We start from the raw sequence: 24,663 nt of genomic DNA on the forward strand, positions 1-24,663 counted from the left end.
CTAGGACTGGTTTCGGGGTTTCACCCCATATCAGCCAAGATAGCTTGACTCCAGTGGCATAGAGAGGACCTGGCTTGACAGGCGGCTGGACTGTTCCCATGAGGCACAGGGTCAAGGCTGATTTGCATATGGCCAGGTCTAAACTGGGGTGGCATGGTGAGCAAAAGCATGATAGATTTAACCCAGATATCTTGACTGGGGGTGAATGTTTTGATTTGTTCTGCATTCAGTCCATCAACAGTGTGTCTTTTAAATTGTTAATATGGGCATCACCAGTGACTTCCGGTGCCCCTGGTGCTTAATTCGAGACAGTGACTGCAGGTGGGGCCAGCAGCCATGATTTTTGGGGACCTGTACAGTCCTCCTCAATAGACCTTGATGCAGAGCAAAAAAGACAAACACCAAAGAGGAACAAGCATTTACAATGCAATGGTCTCGGCAGTGTTAAAGTTAGAGCTATTGCAACTGCTCATGACATTATTTTTGTTTGTTTTTATTTTTAAAAATTTAAGAAACGCCATTGTTATTTACAATGTCAATAGCTTAATCTATCTCAAATGCGAGACCTATTGCATTTGCACCCACACACAGAGCCACACACACAAAGCCACCGTCAAACACAGAGCCACCCACACAGAGCCACCTACACAAAGCTATTCCCATAGAGCAACCCAGACAATAGTCAGAATGGCGATGCAGGGGCTCTAGAAGGGGTGAAAAACCAACAAAGCCCCATTAACAACCAAATGGTCTTTTAAACACCTGTGAAGTACTGGGGGGAGGGGGGGGGTGTGCTATGTGTGTGCCCGGAAGCTGTTTCAGCCCGGGCTGACGGAGGAGGGAGGGGGGTGTATGCACTGACCGCAACCTGCCAGGCCAGTGCACAACTCTTGCATCCCTCTCTTTCTCTGCCTGCCATTGTGCTCCATGCTTCTGAAAGGTGATAAATAAAAAACACGTGGATTTGCTTTCAAATGTCCGATCCTGCAGCAGCACACTTCCAAAGTCCATACATGACAGAAATCCGATTGAAGGCCCCATTCTCCCGATTTTTTTTTTTTTTTAAATCTCCCACTTTGCTGTTCTGAAATGTTGGCATGTATGTAAATCGTCCACATGGGAGCCAACGTAGCCCCTCCCCCATTCACTTTAAGTATGGTATAAGTGTTCTGCCTATAAACCCTACAACCTCCGAGGAAGCACGGTAGTGGGCTGCTATCGCAGGCAACTCGATTCAAACCAATGCGACCTAGGCGATAAAGATATCCATTTACAGGACAATACCCAAACATGAAAAACAGCCATATATGCTGAGTATCACACAGCAAGACATCATTGGTAGATAGGATCCCTTTCAGGAGGCCCATTTCGAAGGTTGCGAACCAGCGTGGGTCCGTCCGCTGCCACGCCCAGTACAACGTGTTTCACCGCCGGCCATGGTACAGATTCTGGGGCTTCCGCTCGAGTTTGTGGCGTGTCACCTCTGCGAAGGGCTACTACACACGAGCAGTGTGGTGCTTAGATGACCAGGGATGAAACTGAGCATAAAGGACTTGATGCCGAAGCAGGTTAATGCACGGAGGGGACGACGTATTACCCGGGGCTACGCACCCGCATGGAGGGATAGATCACAATCCTTGTGTATGTAGGTTGGGTTCCGGCGGGATCGGCTCGCTTCCTTGGAGAGAAATCCTCTCCCAACAGAGCTGTGGGACAGGAGCTTTATGAGGTACAGACAAAGGGATGGGGTGGACGAGGTCAGCTCTTTACTGGGGTGGAACCACATCACATGGCCAGCTGTGCGACCCTCTGAAGTCTCCCTTCTCCCCCAATCACGCATACACCACTAAGCGCTACACAACAGGAGATGTGCGAGGCACGGATCTAATTGGCTTTAAGGGTTAATAATTACGACATGGGCTAGAGACTTGTCACTTCTATGGAGAGGGCTTACATAAGGGAAGACACTGCGCTTCACAGTAGTAATTGAAAGACGGAAATAGTCTCTTCATTTTTAAAAACCCACTAACGGAAAGGGGTGGAACTATCTTAAGAATCGAAAACAGTTAATCAAGGTTGTAACAGTCCCAAAACACCTGCGACCGCGGTAAAAAGACTTAAGACGGAAAGAAACGGTAGGGGGAAAAAACGAAGTAAGCGTAGACGCACGGTAAGATTTATTGGGGTGGAGAAGGAACAAGTAGTGAGTGGACTTCGTGCAATTATTAAGTTAGAACCGAAGGTGGGAAACGGGGACAGAGGTCGCGGCTACATCTATAAATGCCTGGAATGCTAAAAAGACTTGCACTTCGTCACATATTGGGAGATCAACTCTTTCAGGTTTCTGATGTTTGCCTGCTAAACCGACCTTAAACAAGCCGAGGGCACCGGAAGACACCACCGCCTTTCTCCGAGGCAGAGCAGAAATGCCTCGGAGAAAGGCAGCGGCATTTTCGGGTTCGGGGGCGTGTTTGTCTTTTCTCTCCTCCAGCCATTGGCTGGAGGAGAGAATGAGACTTCTTGCAAAAAACACGCCCCCCGATCCGAAAAGGACGGGGCCTAATCGGAATGACTGACCTCTTCTCCAATGGCTGGCCAGCATTCAAGAGGCCAGCCAATGGAGAACAGGGGAGAAGAGGGGCGGGTTCAAGCCCCTCTTCTCCAAGTCATTAAATCTTGGAGCTAGACTGCGCAAGCGCAGACTTCGCAGCCGAGACCTAAAAAAGGAGGAAGAGAAAGACAATTGATCAGTTTGCGGTAGAAACATTTTTGTCGTCAGCAGATTATAGAGCAGATGATGGACTATGTGGCAAACTATACTAGGGAAAACTCCAAGGCTGCAAAATTGTGTAATTCGAGTGGTCCTGGTTATAAGCGGTTATGTTGTGCATTCCAGTAAGCTTTATTGCCTATAACATTTTGCAGCTCTATAGGAATTAAAGAGTTGGAGAGTGTTCAAAGACCTCTGAGCAGTACAATGTCTTATTAGCCAGGTTGTCTGCTCTATTGGTAGAACGTAATGGGAAGCCCCAGGTAACTGACAAGTGCAAGAGTTTGAATGGGTGTGGCAGAACTTCAAGTCACAGCGATCTTGATCAAGTCCAGAGTTCTGCAAAACTCCATCACTTGAACAAGATGAATGGCAGAATACCTAAATTACTTGCTCCTTCTTATGGCATGAACACACAACACAATTTTCCATGGTGAGGAGCAGTCAAAGGACTGAACAATGCTTCCGTACAGCATTTACAATCAATACACTAACCAATAACATAACACATACAAAGCTCTAACCATATGGTAGCAGTGACAGCACCACCAGAACCCAAAATGAGGAATGCCAGAGCCACAAACTGAGTGAATATATACCACTGATAATTTGCCTGACACTATCGCAAATCATCTGCCTGCTACCATTCCTGTACACGCTGCGCCTCACTGTGTTACCAGAATGCTCCACATTAGTTTGTACTGCTCTAACATCTAAGCAGAAACCACCCTGAAAAAATGAGCAAGGAAATGAGATAATTCAAAAAGATGCTGGATCTAAAATATCTTTAACCTTCAACTATTACTATCTTAAATAGAATTCTCTTCTTTATATATTTAGAAATCTGCAATCACTTGCGTCATTACTTTTTCGAAATTGTGACATGCACACTTGACTTGTATTGCTCCTGCCATCAGTAGCAACACCCTCCTTCATCAAAAGCAAAGGTTTTGAAGTGAATTGTACGTCAGACTACTTTCCTTTTTCGAACCATAAGCATTGAAAGGACTCTTTCAGTTTGTTTATGATGTGCTTTAAAAAGGACCATAAGAAGTTAAATGCCTGAAAGCTTAAACAAACTCAGACGTTCTGATGGGATGATGTACCCATTAAGTGAGCTCCACTTCTTCAGAGCAATATTGTAAGATGAGCATACAGAGCTAGTTTGAAGGACGAGCTCCCCATTTTTGCCCAGAACTCATCAGATAAACTATAAATCACAAGCCTGGGTGCCTATGGCAAACTGACATGACCATGGAGTACACCCCTACACATTTGCAAAAAGTTAAGTCCCACATTTTGAAAATATTTTAAGGAAACATGACAAGAGATATAAAGATTTTAAGCTGAACAGTAAGTGTGAGACAGTCAAAATTGAAAACACAAATTTGGCAGTTACACAAAGCAACAATTGTGCATTGCTCTAGTTAACTGTGAACTTCGAACAATCAAGAGTACAATGAAACAGGAAGAATTATAAGTAGTGGAAGATCAACTTGAAAAGCTTACCTTTTCCTTTTGAAAGGTGACTTTGGCATATCAGCCACGGGGATCATCTGTTCTCCAGGACGCACCCACATGATGGGACCATCGTCACTGTCTTTCCGACTCTTTAACTTTAGACTAGAAACAGTCCCCCATGGCAACGTACACTAGAAGAAATAAACAGTAAATTATCATTTACTTTGAACTAGCCAAATGATTTGAGAATTGTATATTTTAGTTCTTTGATTCTTATACTACATGTCCTCGAGGTAGAAATGGATAGTCATTGATATTCAATAACATCGCCATCAGAGATATCGAATAGTTTCTTAGAGGTCGGTGTAGTTTTGCAGCTTGAAGACTTTCTGGTTTCACTATGCTGTGCATTATTCCGCGGTCTAGTGGCTGGGTCCGGAATCAGTGTTTTTTCTCTTTTTCGTGGCCCAGGTGGGCGTCGACGTGCCACCTTTTGGTGTCCTCCCGTGACGTCAGCAACTTCCTCCGGAAGCTCCCACCTTTGGGCGGCATCTTCGGATTCTTTCTTTCTTGTCTTGTGCTATTTTTGTTCATCCTCTTCTTTATCAAAGTCTTTTTCCCTTTTTATTTTTTCTCTTCCTCCTGTCATCTATCTGGCGGAGGTGGGTGGGTTCGCTAGTGAATCCAGAAAGTCTTCAAGCTGCAAAACTACACAGACAGGTACGAAACTATTCGTTTTGCAGCATGAATCTTTCTGGATTCACTATGCTGTGCATAGACTTTGTAGCGATTTGCTACGTTTGTGGCGGCTGGGTGGAAGATGAGCGTTGGTTGTTAAATATATGTTGAAGCACTTTTTGTCCTTCTTTGTTCATCTGTATATCTACGCGGTAGTGCTTAGTGAACGTGTGCACTGAGGCCCATGTTGCCGCCAGGCAAATGTCTTGGATGGGTGTGTTTGCCAGGAAGGCTATTGTGGCTCCCTTTTTTCTGGTAGAGTGGGCTTGTGCCGCTCCTTGTAGTTCTTGGCCTGCCTGCTTGTGGCAGAATTGTATTGTCTCTGCGATCCATTGTGCGATGGTGCCTTTTGGTACCGGTCTTCCCAAGAAACTGCTTGCGAAAGACACAAAGAATTGCTTTGTTTTCCTACAATCTTTAGTTCTCTCAATGTAATGCATCACTGTCCTTCTAGCGTCCCGAGTGTGCAGTGCCCTTTCTGCGCTTGTGGATGGTTTCTGGAAGAAACTTGGTATCTGTATTGTCTGGCTTAAGTGGACCTTTGGCATACAGTGTGGGTCTGTTCTCATTACCACCCTGTCATTGTGAATTTGAATGTAGTGTTAGCGCTTGCAGTTCGCTTACCCTGCGTAGCGAGGCGATTGCTACCAGAAAAGCTGTCTTTATGGTGAGCATATGTAGAGAGGCCTTGTGAATGGGTTCGAAGGGCGCCTTCATAAGTTGCGTGAGAACTACATTGAGGTTCCATGTCGGGGGTGGTACCATTTTTGGGGGGGTGATTAGTTTGGATTCCAGGAATCTTTTTACCACCTGGGATGTAAAGAAGCTTTTCCCCGTTTCTTCTCTTGTGTAGGCTACTATTGCTGCTAGGTGTACCCTTAGCGAGGTGTAGCTTAGGTTGCTCTTTGGCAAGTGTGTTAGATATCTTAGCACTGTTGATTCCCTGGTGATTCTCTTCTGTAGCTTTTCCTTGAAGCACCATTAGGTGAACCTTTTGCATTTTGCTACATAACACTTCCGTGTGGTAGGTCTTCTTGCCTCCCGCAGCACCGCCAGCGTGCTCTCTGGAAGTTTTAGGTGTGCGAACTCTAAGTCTTCAGGAGCCAAGCTGCTAGGCTGAGGCTCTCTGGTTCTGGGTGGAGCACTTTTCTGTTTTGCATTGAGAGCAGGTCTCTTCTTTTTGGGAACTTGTGTGGTGGCCCCTGCACCATCTCCACTATCTGTGAGAACCAGGACTGCCTGGCCCACTGTGGTGCTACCAGTATCAGTGTCATGTTGCTTGTTCTGCATTTGCTGAGCACCTTGTGTATCAGCGGTATCGGGTGAAAAGCGTAGGCAAATGTCTCCGACCAGCTTATCCATAGGGCATTTCCTTGGATTGCTGCCCTGGCTGTCTGGATGCAAAGTCTTGGCATTTTGGTGTGTTGCAAACAGGTCTATTTGTGGGGTCCCCCACTTCTTGAAGAGCTTTTGCGTTTCCTGTGTATTGAGCTCCAACTCGTGGGATGCTGATGTCTGTCTGCTGAGTCTGTCTGCTTCCACATTTTCCTTCCCTGGTAGATGTATCGCCAGGAGGTCTATTTGTAGTGGGATGGCCCACACCCAAATCTCCTGCGCTTGGTTTGATAGCGCCACAGATTGTGTACCTCCATGCTTGTTGATGTAGAACATTGTTGTGGTGTTGTTGGTTTGTATCAACACTCCCTGCCCGTACAGTTGTCTCTGGAAGGCTTTTAGGGCACGAAACACGGTAGTTGATGTCTTATCGCATCTGTTTGCGTCCACAAACCCCTCACTTTGAACTAGTTCATGTGTGCTCCCCATCCCATTTGGGATGCGTCTGTTGTGATGGTCACTGTTGGAGTTGGTGGTGTAAATGGTTTCCACTTTTTGTTCCACCATGTGATCTCCTCTTGCACTGCGTGCGTTACAACCAATAGATCCTCCCAACTTGCTGTTGCCTGTGACCATTGCTGCTGTAGCCATTCCTGGAATGGTCTCATGTGGAGACGGATATTGGGGACTAGGTGAATGCAGAACGCCATCATCCCCATAAGTTTGCTCACTGTCCTCACAGTCAGAGGTTGATCCTTCCGGTATTGACATGTCTCCTTCAGCAGTGCGAAGGTTGTCTTCACGCTGGGGAACACCCTGCCCCGTATGGTGTTGATCTGTGCGCCCAGGAAGATCTTCACCTGTTCTGATTCTATCGAGGACTTCCCCCAAGTGTATCGAAAATCCTAGTTCTGTCAGCGTGTGTGTGACTCGCTGAGCATGTAGTTTGCATTGGTTGTAGAAATTCGCCTTTACCAGCCAGTCGTCGAGGTAGGGATATACATGAGATCCCTGTCTTCGTAAGTGCGCCGCTACCGCAGCTAAGCATTTTGTGAAGACCCTTGGTGCAGATTTTAGTCCAAAGGCTAGGGCCGTGAACTGGTAGTGCGCTTTGTTGATGGCAAATCTCAGTAGATGTTTGTGTTTTCGGTTCATGGGAATGTGTAGGTAGGCATCCTTGAGGTCAATAGTGGACATAAAATCCCCGTCCCTTATTTGTGGTACAACTTCTTGTAGGGACGTAATTGTGAATTTTTGAGTTTTTATGTATTGGTTTAGGAACCGTAGGTCCAGGATGGGTCTTAACGTTTCATCCACTTTTGGTACGAGGAAGTAGTTGGAGTACACTCCCTTGTTTCTTTCCTTGGACGGCACTGTTTCTATTGCCTCCTTGTGGAGGAGTTCTTGTGCTTCTTGCAGGAGGAGCGTGAGCTCTTTTGCTGTGCGCGTTTTGTTGGCCTCCTGTTTGTTGGCTTTTTTTCCAGTTCTATACAGTATCCAAACTGTATGATGATCAGTATCCATTTGTCTATTTTCTTCCACTCCTGGAAGAAATGTCTTAGTCTGCCTCCTACCGGTGTTACATGTTTGCTGTTTTATCCTTTGTTGCCCCTCTCTTCTCGTTTGTCCACGTCCGTTTGGTCGCCCCCGAAAGGACTGGCCCCTGGGTTGGTACTGCCAGTTTTGCTGCTGCTGACCTTGCTGCACCTGGTTGTGACCCTGATAAGTCTGTTGGAAAGTCTGGTGCGACGTTCCCGGATGGTTTCCTCCTCTGCCGTACGGTCTCCTTGAGGGGGTGCCCCTTCTCATCCCTCTTAACTGCAGTACTCCCATGCACCTCGCAGTTTCATTATCCTTTTTGAGCAGTGTCAGCTTCTCGTCCACTGGTGTGCCGAACAGTTGTTCCCCATTGAAGGCTTTGTTCAGAATATTGTTCTGGACCTCCGGTTTGAAACCCGAAATCCTTAGCCAGGCTTGCCTCCTCTCTCACACTACCAACATCATGAGCCTGCTGGATGTGTCTGCCGCATCCAGGGCTGATTTTAGGCAGGTGTTGGCCATGTTCTTGCCTTCCTCCACCAGGTGTGTTGCCCTCTGCAGGTATCGTTCTGGGAGATGTTTGAGCAGCTGTCCGACCTCTTCCCAGTGTTGGTACGCATGTCTGTTTATTAGGACATTTGATTTCGCAATGAGCCAGTGAATTGCTGCATTCCTCTCTATTTTCCTCCCTGTGAGGTCTATCCTCTTACTCTCCTAGTCTGGAGGTGGCCCTGAGTTTGTGGGAATGTTGGCCCTCTTTCTGGCTGTCGCCGTTATAATGGAGTCGCCGGTAGGGATCCCTGGATATACGCTGGATCCTTCGAGGAATGTTAATTTATCTTCTCTGTTCTCGGGGTGACAGATCTGCAGGTTGCTGGCTCCTTGAAGGTTTCCCTGCCCTGGTCCAGTACACTTGGAAGCATGGGTAGGAATTGGCTCCTAGTTTGAATGGGGAGCAGAGTCTCTAAGAGGAAGCAGGCTTTTGGTTTTTCTTCCTCTAATTTAACCCCATATGTTGCTGCTGCATTCTTGATGACCGTGTTGTAGATGCCAATGTCGTCTGGCGGCGAAGGCCTCGACGGATATGACTCTACGGCTTCTTCTGGGCTTTTGGCATCGAGGTCCTGCCCATCCAGGTCCTGCGCCGCCGAGGAAGTAGATTTCAAGTTTGTTAGTTGGTCTTCCTCGCCTTCTCTCCCTCGTAATAATACAGGCTCTCTTCGTCCTGCTGCTCTGCTGGTTCTGGAGTTTTCGGCGGGTCGGCGACGTCAAACTCCTCTTCAACTTCTACTTCGCCAACCGTCGAGGGCTTCGAAGGGATGGTGTATCTGCTCATCCGTTCTTTGAAAACCTTTTTCCTCTGGAGGATACTGTCCATTTCTGCCTCGAGCCTTCTTTTCTTCCTCCCCATTTCGGCAGCCCGTTCGGCGTCGAGAGTTTCAGCGCTTCTCTTCGATGTCATCGATGTTGACGTCGAAGTCGCCTTCGGCTCTTTTTCCTTCGGCATCGAGCGCGCCTTTTCGGGGGCGTGCTTCGACGACCTAGGATTCTCTTGAGCTTTCGCCGGCTGGGAGTCCTTTTCGAAGGATCCGCTGGGCTGTTTGTCCGTGGACGCAGCTGTGGCTGTCGATTGCTTTGACGCCAGTGCTCCTTTCGAGGACTTTGGCTCTGTTTTTCGAGAGTCTGTCAGGGTTTTAGGGGGGTCGACGTGTCTCTTACCTCCTTGGGTGACTTATTATCGGTCTCTACGACCGTGTAGTCCCCTGGTCCCTCGGCGATGTTGTCCTCTTCCCCGCTGGAGAGGCCCAAGTCCCGGAGCGACGGAGGTTGTCCTTGGCCTTGCATGGTGTAGTTCGCTCTCCTCTGCCTTTCCCTCACTCAGAGGGTCTTTGGGGTTAATGCCGAGCAGGCGTTGCAATCCTTGTTTTCGTGGTCGATTGGGAGGCAGAGGTTGCAGACCGGGTGCTGTTCCTTTTGCACGTACTTGTGGTGGCAGTTACGGCAAAATTTGAATGGGGTTTTGTCCATTCCTGCGCTCATGGGGCCCCCTGTATGCGCATTCTCCGTTGAACGTCGAAGTTCTTTATCTCCCTCTCCTACTTAGTTGTCCCGGCTTTGTGTTCCTGATTGTGAGATGAAAACTCCACCTTTTCGGTGGGTTTCTGCTCGATTTCTTCTCCTCTTTTCCCAAAACTCTGGAACTCCTCGGTGACGATCCAGACCCTACGGCGGAAAAAAGAATCTGAAGATGGCGCCCAAAGGTGGGAGGTTCATGAGGAAGCACGCCGGCGTCACGGGAGGACACCAAATGGTGCGACGTCTACGCCCACCTGGGCCAGTGAAGAAAAAAAAAACAAAAACAGAGAAAAACACACTATGATTGCGGACCCAACCACTAGACTGCGGAATAATACACAGCATAGTGAATCCAGAAAGATTCACGCTGCAAAAAGAGAGATATCAGAGATATATATGTATTGTAGGAATTAACTATTTATTCTACTCCCAAACTACCATTGGAACCCGCAAACTACTGTGTCCACAATACTGTGCTTTGGTAATAAATTGCATAGCCTTTCCGTCAAATCAATTCAAACCATCTTAATATACCAAAAGAATAAGTATTGCACATGCTGCACTGGAAAATTTGATATTTGTACTAAAATATTCTAACAACTACATGGTTGCAGAAATAGGTTCATCATTAGGACACCTGCCATCTAGGGTAGGTGAATTCAGAATGACTCCCCATGACATCATTAAGTAATCGACCATGCAATGCAAGCATTAGCCATAAGCCAAAAAGTGGCCTGCAAGATGGATAGATTTCAGGACTGTTAATACAAGTGAACAGTAGCTACTCTAGAAACTTGCTATGAAAACTCCAGAACACAATAGATTATTTACAAAGCCTTTATCTCCTTCTTGCTAGAATCTGGTCTCCTGGCCAGAGGTCAGCAGTACTGAAATAGTTAGTTACCTCTAACAGTTTTTCAGATTGAAGAATTTTTTGGATTCACATGCTGCACATCATTCCTCTATCTAATGGTTGAGACTGGAATGGGCTCTTCTAATTTTTATTTTATTTTTTGCTCTGGGCGACGTCTACCATTTAGTGTCCTGTCATGCCCTAGTGATATCAGCCGCCATCTTTCTCTTTGGCGACTCTTGTTCTTGCTTCCTTATTTTATTCCTTTAGCTTCTTTACCTCATCTATCACCAAATAAACCTCAACTAGGAAGATGGGAGGGTTGCATGTGAATCAAAAAAAGTTCTTCAAGCTACACTACTAGTACTACTACAGCTAAGTATCCATTTCATTTAGCATTGGAAATCTCTTCTGGAATCACAGGCTGTGCCTCGATTATGTAGAGATGTTCCCTCCATTTGGAAGACTGGGCTGAAATGAGTCTGTGCTTGCGCACAGGTGCTTTAATACTTTGTCCCACTCATGCCTCCTTGTTAGCTATGATCCATAAAATTATATTTTGTGAAGTTGTACACGGAAGACCACGTGGCTGCCACAGATGTCATTTATGGAGACATTCGATATGAATGCCAGAGTTGTTCTCATCTTTCTTGTCCAGCGCACCCTCTGTATTGCCCCAGTGCTACACCTGCCATCTTGTAACATGCCTGAATCATTTGCAATAGGGATCTTTTGACTATCCATCTTGCAATAGCTTGTTTGGTGACCAGTAAGCTCCTGCTTGTCAGTGCAAAGGATATGAAAAATTGGTTTCCTTTTCTGACTTTGCTCATTTCCTGCAAGTAATACATGACTGCCCTTCTGAAACCCAGCATGAGAAGTGACCTTGCTGTCTGAGATCTTGGGTTTTGGAACAATGCTGGTAGCTGTATCGCTTGGTTGACATGAAAATGAGAAATAACCTTTAGAAGAAATTGTGAGTGTGTCCTCATTAGTCCTCTGCCCTTATGTATCTGCAAGTAAGGTTGTGCTGTGAGTGCCTGCAACTCACTAACTCTTTGCGAGGAAGTGATGTAAAGTTCATTAATCAGAAAGTCTGTTTAGTTTTTAAAAATATTAGACTCCTTTGAGCATAGGCTTGCAAGGAGTCTTTGTTAGCACCAGATTAAAGTTCTACGATATTGTGGGTATCAAAATTGGCAGAGCCATCCTTTATGCCCAATTAATGCATCTCTTGATCACTCGCAAGATGAAGAAACGTCGTCCTCTAACCCCTCTTGTGTAGACCAATTGAGCTGTACATTAAGCAAGGCATATGAAAAATCCTTACCTAGCAGGTGGGAGGCATACACCACTGCAGCATCCTGTGTCCATATGTCCAGAGTTCTAACTTGTGACACCACTGTATGAACCTGCTCCTTTTGATGGTGTAGCATTTTTGCTCTTGTTGGGCCTCTAGCTCCTCTTTGGACCTCCATAGTCACAGGTGTCTAAAGTCTAGGATCTCAGGAACCATGCTGCTAGGCTGAAAATTGCTGGCTTTTGCATTAACAAGTCCTGACAGTGTCATCACATTGTTTTGTGCCATTACCATGTTTGTTTAGGCCATTGAAGTGCGACCAGGATTAGTGTTGTGGTCACTTGAAAAGCCTATGCAAATTTTCCCGACTAGCCTATCGACAGGGCATTACTCAATGACAGGAAATGAGGCTACCTAGATATGAAACATTAGCATTTTGCATTTTCCTGTGTTGCAAATAGGCTGATCTGTGGTTTATATAATTTCTGAAAATATCTCTCCACTATTTTTTGTTTTACATTCGTGTGAGGCACTTTATTGCCTGCTTAGCCTGTCCGTCACAGTATTTAGGATTCTGGTTGTGCATGGCTACTAGTGTTATTCTTCTCTGAATGGCCGACTTCCATATCGACTAAGCTAACTGGGACAGTGATGCCACCTAGCTCGGTTGGTTGAGATAAAACACTGTGGTCATGTTGTCTGTCTGAAGCTGAACTGGTCTTCCCTCGATTTTTGTCTGGAAGGCTTTGGGCCATGAAGGTGGCCTTCGGCCCCACAATGTTTGTTTGTTTCCTGGCCTCTTGGCACAATTGGCCCAGTTGTTTAACTTTCTCATGTGTGCCCCACCATATTTTTCAAAGGTGAAAAAAACTGACAACTACAGACCTTTCTAGGATACCCTATTGATTAAGTCGGGGAATGCCACTCAAAGAGATTCTGAACCTTAAGCGAAGTGAGGAAAAAAGGCGGTGTTCTACAAAGAGAACAATTCTATTGTTTCCAGATCTCAGTAGGAATTTAATAGAAAGGAGATGTCTTCAGTAAGGCGTGACTTTCTGCAACTTAAGTACGGAGCTTCAATCAGGCATCTGACCAATTTAAAATCTATAAATGTTGGTGAAATGAATGTGTTCAGAGTCTGCCCAGTTTTTTCTAGAAGAGATGAAGACCGAGAAATGCTCTGGACATACTGCTTGTGGAACCTCTTTCTACTCACCTTTCCTTAGAATTATTCCGAAACATCCTCAGAGATATTATTTACTGCCCCTTTAGTTGGAAGTATGTGAGGGTTATAATGAAGGGGAATTCTGATTTCTAATTCCTGTTTTCAGCATGGTTTCCACTCCAACACTGTTCAGCTCAACATCCATCTGGACACTGACCACTCACTGATTCAAGTGCCTGATTTGAACCTAGACTTTTAAGTACAATCGTGTTGGTGGGATGGGGTCTTACATAATATTTTGGAGTTTTGCTTTTCTGCCAACATAACAAAAAGATTTAAAGCAATGGATGACAGTATGAAGGTTTTTTTTTATTGTTTAGGCTCGTGAATATCCCTCTTTCAACCAAATCCACTTCACAATGTTATCGCAGCAAGATTCCCACCCAAACCGAACGGTACTTGTGAAGGATGTTTGAAGAACTTTCCAATCTAGAAGATGGGCTTCATAAGCCCGTGACCCTCGCTTACTAAAAGGAAAAAATGAATGTTGTGATATTAGTTTGTACTATCTTCAGACTGATTGTCACTGATAAAAGGAAGGACATTAAGGCTAAGGTCCTTTTCAGCTCCAATAAGTTAATTTTGAGTGAGGTGTCCGATTTTTCTCTTTTAAACTGGAGTTTTATGGACAGGTCCTCACTGTGACCAAACATGTGAGCATAGCATTCAAGTCGGAGGAAGAACACGCCAACCCCTGGTTAGTAGCATTCACTTTGCACCTTAAATGCCAACTAAAGAGATCAGTACATGTATAGACCTCCTCTCCAGCTAGTCATCACAGTGACGCTAGAGAACAAATTTGCAACTCAGCAAGGGATATCACTGCTACGCATTAATTCTTCAGTCCCAGAAGCATCCTGAACCAACACGTCATAGAGCAGGAATCAAGTAATGGTTTATGGTATTTTTGATAGCGGACACTCCTCTTACTCCAGGATCCGGGATACACGGTACAAAGCTTACATCAGGAATCATCTAACTTATCAGGGTAGAACTTTAAAATAGGCTAGTTTTGTCATCTGATGTAAATTCATTCAGCAGTTTGAGATGAAGCTTATTACCTGTAATCCGGCTCTTTTCCAGGGGATACTCATCAATAGTCGTAAGCACTCAACAGAATACCAAGCTCTTCCCACTAAATCTCATGAAAAAGAAGAAAAAACTAAGCAGCTCTCAATCCTATGCCAAAAAGAGGTCTGATACACTCAGGCATTCACTTTCAAATCTGAATCTAAACAAGTGTGTCAGGTAAAAGGTATGTATGAATCTCCACATAGTAGCTTTAAAAATCTCTAAAATGGGCACACTTCTTAATAGAGCCACTGTTACCTGAGGTAAAGTGCAGAGAACCACAAGCCCCAGAAGTACTTGCGGCAGGGAAGGCCTCTGTCGCACTTGCCGCACAGGAGATGCATAAGGCTGACCTTGTCGACCTGCAGCACGGGACACCGTTACCGGAGGCAGGGGGCAGAGAACCACAAGCCCAGCAGTGCTTGCGGCAAGGATGGCCGCTGTCGCACTTCCTGCACCAGGAGAAGCACAAGGCTGACCTCGTAAACCTGCAGTGTGGAACATCGTTACCAGAAGCAGGGAGCAGAGAACCGCAAGCCCCAGTAGTGCTTGTGGCAAGGAGGGCCGCCATTGCACTTGAGCAGGCCTGTCTGAGGTTGCTGGGTTGGGCCACACCTCTTTCGCCCCTTCCCTGACCACGGCCTAGAGAGAGCTACTGTTGGAGCTACCGTGGGGGGTGAGTGGCCGCAATGCCTAAATCTGACTTTTTTTTTTAATATTTGTTCGGGGATGTGGGAGGCACTGTTATCTTCATAGCGTGGTATCTCCCTTGTGTTATAGAAGTTGGCCTTATTTTTTGCTGAGCGCAGTGCAGTGCAAACTTTGAAACACTGGCCCTAGTAATGGGGAAGTGGAAATGTCCAATGAGGGCACATTCTCCAATATCCTCCCCAAAACGCACTTCAATTGACAGAATGTTACAAAGGGCTATAGGGGTGGTGGACACAGAAATAAGGCTTACGGAGAGACGACTCTCTGAGCTCTGATGTCCATGTGCTTCATAACTGGCCCCCAGCTTGTCTCACCTAGCAGCCCTGAGTGCTCAGCAAATGAGTACCCCTAGCCTCTCATCAGGCCTGAGCCAAAAGCCCTCGGCAGGGCTTGGATAGTTATTGCTCTATGATCAAGGAAAGGAGCGAGGAGATGCATTTGGCTACCAAGAGGAAATATAGGGTCTGCTGCACCCCCACGTCCATTAGAAGTGGCAGAGATGAAAATGTACCACCCAGGTCAACGGACAACGCGCTTTCTGTGCGTACGGTGTTACAGCCCCCTTGGGTAACGTTTTAGTAAAGGACATCTTAGTCCAAGTCAAGTCCATTCTTCTCAAATAACTTGCATCGATAATAGCTCACTTGGACATGATGGAACAACTATACAGGGATATTCCATACGAAGCATCTGGGGGGCAAAAGGGCCATATAATGGTGGGGGTGCCCATCCCCTACTCCTGGGCAGGGGCTGAAAACATCACTATTTATAAGAAAGGCTCCCCATTGTTGCCTGGCAACTACAGACCCATTAGTTTGATACGATGCAAACAATATTCTCTCAAGTGATAGAGAGACTGCCCCTTTTAAACAGGTTTTAGGCAGCGCACATCTCCGATAGACCAAGTCTTCAGATTACAACATTTATATTGGAAAATTGTCGTTTTTGAGGGTGGCAGCCTCTATTTGATATTTGTTGACTTGAAGTCAGCTTTTGACTTGGTCCCGAGAGATTTACATAGGTGTGCTTTGGCCGATATGGGGGAACTATCCTACCTGTGCCATATAATTAAGAGATTCCATGAGAAGAATTTTGCACAGGTTCATTGTGGCAAATTGGGGGAACTCTCTTAACCCTTCATTGTTAGCAGGGAGGGGGGTGGTCAGACAGGGCTGCTTGCAGGCCCCAACACTATTTAGTTTGTACATTAACGGCCTCATGGACAAACCGAATACTACTAATAATGGTGCACCTAGGCTCACCTCTATAAAGGTGCCCGCATTGATGTTTGCTGATGATACCCTCCTTTCAAAAACTTCAATGGGTATTGAAAGGGTACTGGATAATTGCAATGCTTTCTGTAATTTAAGAGGTTTAGAAATTAACAGCTTCAAGACCAAATGTATGGCCTTCAATCCATTCCACTCTACATGCTCAAACCCTAGTTTGAATGGAATTCCTCTGGAGAGGGTATCTACGTTCAATTATCTAGGGAGAACGCTCAGTGAGCATATGGACTGGTCACTCCATATTGCCAAACAAAGGCTTAAACTGGCACAGCATACGGGCGGGCTCTATAGGGTGTCCATTTTTTAAAGGAATTATCTCTACCATTGAGATTTATAAATCGCAAGCTTTAGACGCTACTATGTATGGGGCCGAGCTTTGGGGACATAAGCCTGTAAGTGACATCATGTAGACTAATAATAGTTTCATCAGGCAATAGTTGAATCCCCCCCACCCATCCCAGCACCCCATTATTCCCCCTTAGATTTGATCTAGGTGTCAGACCTATCTTGGAGTGAATTGGGCCACCCTTGAGCTGATCTATAATAGGTTGGATCTGGAGGAGAGTTTAGGATAATTAGGGCCAGGAAAGTTGCCGTCGCTCCATCATATTAGGGCAACGCTAAAAAGAATGGGCAAAGAAAGTTTATGGAATAAACTTGCCGAGGCCAGCTTGTCTGTGTTAAAAGAGGAACTTGCTAAATGCTACAAGGGGTTTACGTTGTCATCCCTTTTGATGAGTTCTTCTCTGGGATCCTTGACAGTAAGATTAAAGATATTTACAGATTGGAGGATTTTTCGGATGAAGTACACTGGCCTTAGCAAGGAAGCTCTACATAGGCATGTATTACATCTGCGTACATTTACAAGCCGCTGGAGAGCTGAGGAACATGCTCCAGTGCAGAAATGCCTTCCTTGCAGTACAGCTGAGCAAACAGAGGCCCAGGCTCTATTTATTTTGCCCAGTTTATAAGAAATGTAAGTCTACATGGCTAGACCAACTTTGCAGGAATTTCGGCACATCACAATGATTGGAGGCACTTAGGATTTTGAAAACTGATACACATCAGCCAATAGTTTTTGCTGTCCCTAGATATTTATTTTCAATGTGGTGATCACGGAAAAGGTTTTTGTGATTGTTTGTTCATTCTGTAACTGGCTTAGCTATCCGCACTGTCAATTGTTATGATACTGTGTTCCATATTATGGATTATTATAAATTACAGTGCCACAACTCTTAATTGTATTGTTTTTTGTCTAGAATGAAATATTTGTAGATTTTTATGTTGTTGAAATGATTAGAGCATAGAAAAATCTAGGCATGTCTCAATCCTTTTATGTTATTGTAATGGAAATGTTTTTAAATTAATTATGTTTGCAATCATTGTGATGGTTTTAATGTACTTTTATGGCCCTATGGGCTGCAATAAAGATGAATAAACAAAGAATCTGAACAATAGTGTGAGGTAAAGGTACGTATGGATCTCCACATGTCGTAACGGTTTACAATCTAAATAGAGTCGTTTTAATGACTGTGTTGTAATGGAATGCGCTGTATCGCATTCGTTGTAAACAATTTGTCCCGAATGTAATACATGAAAAAATACCTCTAAAAATAAACGGCTTTGAATTGGAAAGACCAGTCTTATTGGGCCATAGGCTATGAACAAATGGTCAGTTTTCCTGATCTCTCCTGTTTTGTCTGCATAGAATTTCATAATCATTTTAATTAACATCCAGAGAGTGAAGAGCCCTTTCTGCTGGAGTTCAAGGGTTTAGGAAGAAGGTTTGGCAAGGAAATGGATAGATTCACATGCAAACCCAACATTACCTTTGGAAAAAAGGGTGGGTTCTCATTACAAATCTGTTTTTCTGAAAAACTGTGTAAAGCTTGTGTGAACATAATGCCTGGAATTGAACGACTCGACTAAAAAAAAGTAATAGCTATGAGAAATACGGAATAACTACCTCCTTTTGGCATCTAACAGGATTATAGTCATTCTGTATACACCAGATGCAGAATCCTTTCCAATTGAATGCAAAATATGCACTAGTGCAAGGTCTTTTCGCCTCTTTAAAACTGTCCATACAGTCTCTCTTGTCAGATATAAATGTCCATACTTTGGGACTTCGAGATCCAAACCGCTCAATGATAGGTTGGTATTTAGGATCTGCCCACCAGAAGAAAAAAGTCCGGTCTACAAGGCAGCTTCATATGTGATCTTTCTGATAGGTGAACATGATCTATGAACCACTATTTTCGTGGCCATTCTGTAGCTATAAGAATCATTCTTTCTCTGGATTATTGTAGTTTGATAAACACTGTTGGAATCAGTGGGATGGGAGAAAAAGATAGGGAAAATTACCTTACCAGTTGATCAAAAGGCCATTCCCCATGGACCCTTAATAGTGATGTCTTGAGGTAAGGCTTGGGCATTTTTATTTTTGCACCTGAAAATAGATCTATTTGTGGATAGCCCCACTCTTTGATGACAGTTGACTTAGGGTGTCTGCCTGTGTGTTTTCAACCCTCGGTAGGTGGACTGCTGTAGTTAACAGACAACTCACCAACAGCCATTTCCAAATGATTTGGGTTTCCAGGGGAAATGTTCTAGAGTGTGTTCCCCCTTGCTTGTTTAGATAATACACTGTGGTAGTATTGTCCGCCTAAACAAGAAGGGTACTCGTCCTGAAAGATGGAAATAATTATTTTAGAGCTGGATGGACAGCTCCTAACTCCAATAAGTTTATCTGGTAGGATTTCTCCCTGTCTACCATGCTCCCTGTATCTGCGGGTGGTCTATGTTTTCACCCCATCCTACTAGTTATCCATCTATCACTTTGGTCTGTGATGGAATGACTAGATTTAAAGATACTCCTTTCGAGGGGGGTGGTCTCTTAATATCATCTTGGGAATGACTGGAGGGCTTCTTGGGATAATATCTTTTCCCAATATCTCTATTTCTGCTCCCATTGGTCTTCAAAACACTGCTGTAATGGTCCCATATGCAGTCTGTCATTAGGAACTACGCAGATGCATGGAGCCAGAAATGCTGAAATCTGTAGAGCTATTGGATGGAGTGCTTTCTTCAGACAGCCACACTTCTGTTCGATAGATTTGAGTCTTTCCTCCATAGAATACACTTTTGTGACAAAAGTGTATAATGGTCTATGTCGCCCATAAGTAGGGAATCCTTTGCACTAGTCATTGACTTTTGAAGGTTGACTCTAAACCCCAGGCTTTGTAAGATGTTCGTTGCTAATTGGAATTGCTTCTGTACTATGTCTGGAGAGGATGTCTTTATTAACTAATTGTTCAGGTAAGGGTATGTGATGATTTTTAATTTTCGGAGATAAGAATCTACCTACTGCTGCCATACACTTTGAAAAACCAAGATGTTGACTTTAGGCCGAAGGGTAGGACTTAAAATTTTGAAACTATATATTCCTAGCACAAATCTAAGAAACTTTGTTTTTCTTATTTAACAGAATGGTCAAATACAGGTCTTGAAGATCTATTGCGCACATCTAACCCCCCTGATGTAACAGGGCATAGATCTTGTGTAGCTAACATTCTGAATTCATCTCTCTTCATCTATTTGTGTGTGAGTAATAGATTGAGAATCTCGCTTTGGTCCTTTCTTTGGTACCACAAAGTAACAGGAATAAACTAACACATTTCTGGTAAGCACGCACTTCCTCTGATGCATTATTTAATGTAGGATGTTAATTTCCTATCGAAACAAGTCTTGACAATGTTAGAAAGATTTCTTCTTTGATGCAGTAGGTGGAGGAGGCTTGAACTTTGAAGAATGTCCACTCTGAACAACATTCAAGACCCATTTGCCCCTTTGTTATATTCTGCCACTCTTGTAGATGGTTTGACATACTTCCACCCACTGGCATGACTAAGAGAGAGGAGGGAAGTAAGGTCTCATTATTTCCTTGAAGACTTTTCTGTGGCATCTGATGTTTGTTTACCTTCTCTGCCTTTCAAGGTTCTTCTTTAGTGGAAAGGCTGTCTGTGCGGTTGTTGCTGCTTTTGTGGTTACCACTGAGGAGTTTGAGCCCTTTGTACAAAATACCTTCAATCATAAGGTTGTAGCGGTTGTTTAATTCCTCTCTCTTCTCATAACCTACTGCCTTTAGAGTGTCCATTTCAGTCTTCTTTTGGGCCAGATCACCCGCTGAAGAATCAAAAGACTTTTCATTTCTAAAGCCCAACAAATACCACCACCCTACATTTTTTTTAATGATATTCCATTGATTTATACCAAACTTCCCATAGTTTGAATGGAAACACAACGTTTTTAAGTCCATGTTGCGTAATCCCCCATTACCAAACGTGTGACTCTTTTCTTCAATCCAAGGATAGCATAGGCTTTCCTATGAAAGTCTTTTACAAATCTGTTAAACCGAGCAAAGGTTATTAGTAATTAAAAAAATTACATTGGAAAAAGAACTACAATCACTATAACCACCTAATGTACATATGTGAATATCCAAGACAATTTCTAAGAAAATACACACTTACCTTTAAGAAAGGGGATTCTTCCAACATGTCAAGAAACTCTGGAAAGTAATCCCCCACTTCCTCATCCACTGCTCCAACCAAACTTATCTGTCGCATAGCACCAGCTCTATATGTACCATGGGAGTATGTTCTTTTTACCTAAATGATGAAACAATCTAACTTTAAAATCTAAACAATTGGATGCATTAGTCTAATGAGTACTTTGCTTCCAACATTAAACATTTTGCAGAGACTAGCAAAACATTACTGCAAATTCAATATCTTTTAACTTTCATTATTTAAAAAAAAATGGATATTTTGGATGTAATAATCTAAAACGAAAATGTACCTATTAAAGTAAAAACTGCTGCTCGTAGCCCAAATGCTCTCTCTCTCTCTCTCCTGTAACCCACTAATGGAACACTGTGCCATCTAGGTGAAGCCCGCAAAGTGCTTTATTAAAATAACAAATGTAGGTACCTCCTCTAAGGTGGCTCAGTCACTTTCTTGATCCAATTCCCATGCACCCTCGACATATTTTTGTCAAACTTCCTGGAACAAAAACATCTGCTTATTAAGCATGCAGCTAAAGCTGATCTACCATTAAGGCTGGCCACTGCAATAGTAAAGACTCGACACTAGAGGGCCTGCATTATTATTAGAAGTATCATCTAGTTACATAAGCCAACATTATCCTATTTTGAAATAACCCAACTTTATTACCAAGCAGAGGGGGGTGTTAGGATTCTATTGTCTGCACAGAAATATCCATCCTAAGTGTAATGCATAATAAACCCACAAAACCGCCCGTCGAGCTGGCCTACAGGTCTCCATTTTTTCACAGATGCAGCCTTAGCCGCTTTCTTTTTTTACATTTTAGGTTAGTTTGATCATAATTGTATAATGCTTTGAGCTATCCAGTTAATCTCTTCAGAATGCAAATGGTAAGTATTTCCTATTTTATTGTTCTATTCTGTTTATAATGCAAGAAATAAATTACTTGCCTGTAAAAACATTTTAAAATCTTGTTGCTACTGTAGATTTGCAGCCTGCGCATAAACCCAATTTTGAAGGCCGAGTCATGAATGGGAAATCTTGTTTACCTTATGAGTGTCTATCACAGGACTAGCTGAAATGACAGAAATGTCAACCCACAACCCACTGTGCCACACACCTTTGGCACATCTAAAGATTTTACTTTATCCCAAGCACTGAGTAAGGTAGCGGTAGTGGTGTAATAAGATCATCTGCAACAATCAATGTGCCAATTTCCCTGGGAAGATGGGTCACATGCAACTCTGGAATAACTGCAAAACTGCGGTCACATTCTAACATGAAAAGCTATTATACATTCATATGGTGTGCATTGACTGCACAGCACTACCTCCCCTTCATGGATATGGATGAGAATGCTGGATATCAACTAACATTTTTAGCACTGTGTGTCCTACCACTGCTGCTGGCCGTGGATGAAAATCCAACCGCAATGCTGGGTTAACATGCGTTATTGTGTGAAATGTTGTGGTACAACTTTACATTTCAGCACCAACACTATTAATAACTCTCTAAAGGATGACCTTTTGAGGGCATTTGACAAGCACCAGACTCCATCCCATATTTTTTCGATCTAAGTATGCCATTATAACAAGTTAATTATTTTCCAATAAATTTTACAGAATGAAATCAAATGAAATTGAAAACAAGCATTTTCAATGCAATATGTCTTGCATTTGCGAGAGTTAAAGCTATGGGCATTGTAAATGACAATGCCTTTTATTTATGTGTTTTTAAAAGCAACACACATATAAAAGTCATTGTTATTTATAATGGTAATAGCTCAAACTCTCGCAAATGCGAGACCACTTTAATGGTGGCTGCGTCACTTTCTTTAGACGTTGCACGCCATATTGAGGTTACAATGAGCCGCGTCTAAAGAAAAGAGCGTGGCTGGCATTAAAGTGAAAGTGCGGTATGGGGCACTTTCACCCATAAAGAAAAAATCAATAAAGAAAAAATCAATAAAGAAAGATTCTGTAATGCGGCCGCTAAACTGAATGTGGACTGCGCTGTAAATTAACTAAAAAGTTAAGCACGGCCGCTATAGTGAAAGTGGACTGCGCTGTAAAATAAATAAAGCACGGACCGTGCTGTAAATTAAATAAATACATTACTATTAAAAATATAAAAGCGGGCGGTGTGCTTGCCTTGTAGGAAAGCACTTCGTGGGTGGAATAGTGAGATCATTAAAGAAAATAGTGGTCACAGCTTTGAACAAGCAGACTGTGTAACACAAGTAACAAGCATTTACAATGCAATGGTCTCGGCAATATTATAGGTAGAGCTATTGGTATTGCTCATTATTTTTTTATCATTTTTGTATCCCTAAATAAATGGCATTGTCATTAGCTTTTTTTTGCATATGTGATACCTATTGCATTAGCAGAGAGAGAGTGAGATAGAGAGAGAGTGAGGTATTGAAATAGAGAGTGAGGTAGTGAGAGAGAGTGAGGTAGATAGAGAGCTGTACCTAGCCAATGAGCCCATAACTAGGGTGAAGCTAGATCTGGGTTGCTAGTGTTCCGGTTTAGGGCTGGACTGTTCCCTAGAGGAGCACAGTCATGACCGATTTGCATATGGCTCGGTCCCTTCAAATTGCCTTTTGTGTGTTCCAGATTACATTACACAGGGACAGATTTTAATTTTGTTATGTACAGGATGATAATAGTAATGGCCAGAATCACAGGACTTTTTACTTTTCTCCAGATTCTCAAATCTGGTTCCCTAATTTACTCTACATCACCTCAACCTTACACCGTTGCTGATCTTGACATTAGCAAAGACATTACTTTTGCAGTAAAATGTCAGGACTTTTAATGATAGCTCGATTCATCAGATAGTCTTGCTTATCGTCTAAGTACTGCAATGCACAGCAATTAGAATTAAAATATGAGGATTGGTCGGAATTCCTCAAATCTGACAGAGACAACACGAGGACTGGGTGGTCATTTTTAAGGGACAGTATGGCAATTGCGGTCTGGGGAATTCACACTGCATGAAAGTATTTGTGTGACCATTAGTGTGCCATTTCCAAGTCACTTTGCCGAGAAGGCAAGCAGGATGCACAACAGGTAAAATGCTTGTCTTATTAACTTCAAAAGAAACAAATGATGGATGAAATGCTGAACAATGCAAGCATTCACCCCCAGTCATAAAGATCTGAGTTTAATCCATTGTTCTGTTGCTCACCAAGCCAAACTAGTCTGCAGCCCTCTAAGTGGAATGGGCATGCCCAGATGTCAGTCTCTTGCTTGCTTTGCAACTGGATTCAAGCTAGCGTGGCAGATGAGGGGTACTACCCTGAAACCGGTCCCAAATCTCACGTTTGACACATTTAAATAATGGACCCCGGTAAATAAGTCAGCTTCACAATTCACCAAGGTAGCAGTTAACCTATTGAGAAAAGCTTCACAGGAAAACATTGACCTGGTGATATAAGTTGATGAAACGAGATCCTCTTAAACAAGCCCATCCTTGTAACAAAACCGTTCTCTAAGAAATGCAATTGGAAAACGGTACAATTAATTAAACTGATAATTGCTTCATGGACAGCTGAAATTGTGATAAACTGTTTAAAGCATTGCTTTGGCATATGACCACGAGTTGATCAACAGGTTGTCTGATAACGAAAAAGTTCGACAGTATGCTATTAAGCTCATAAAGCATTGCCCTTCCCAAAATGGCCACGATAAAGTGACATTTACTAGGGTCACGTACCCGTAAGTAG

General features: G+C 43.6%; 1 protein-coding gene across 3 annotated transcripts in view; it reads right to left on the minus strand.

Moving 5' to 3' along the window:
• The window catches only part of RSBN1L (round spermatid basic protein 1 like), a 395,874-nt gene that overhangs the window by 129,877 nt on the left and 241,334 nt on the right, over positions 1-24,663 (minus strand). For all 3 annotated transcript variants that reach the window (XM_085654005.1, XM_085654004.1, XM_085654003.1), the window contains 2 exons: positions 20,901-21,038; positions 4,280-4,422 (listed from right to left, as the gene is read on the minus strand). In XM_085654005.1, coding sequence (XP_085510131.1) covers positions 4,280-4,422; positions 20,901-21,038 — 281 coding nt within the window. The remainder of the gene's footprint in view (positions 1-4,279; positions 4,423-20,900; positions 21,039-24,663) is intronic.

Source organism: Triturus cristatus, chromosome 4_1 (assembly GCF_964204655.1).
Source record: "Triturus cristatus chromosome 4_1, aTriCri1.1, whole genome shotgun sequence".
In the NCBI taxonomy this organism is placed as follows: domain Eukaryota; kingdom Metazoa; phylum Chordata; class Amphibia; order Caudata; family Salamandridae; genus Triturus; species Triturus cristatus.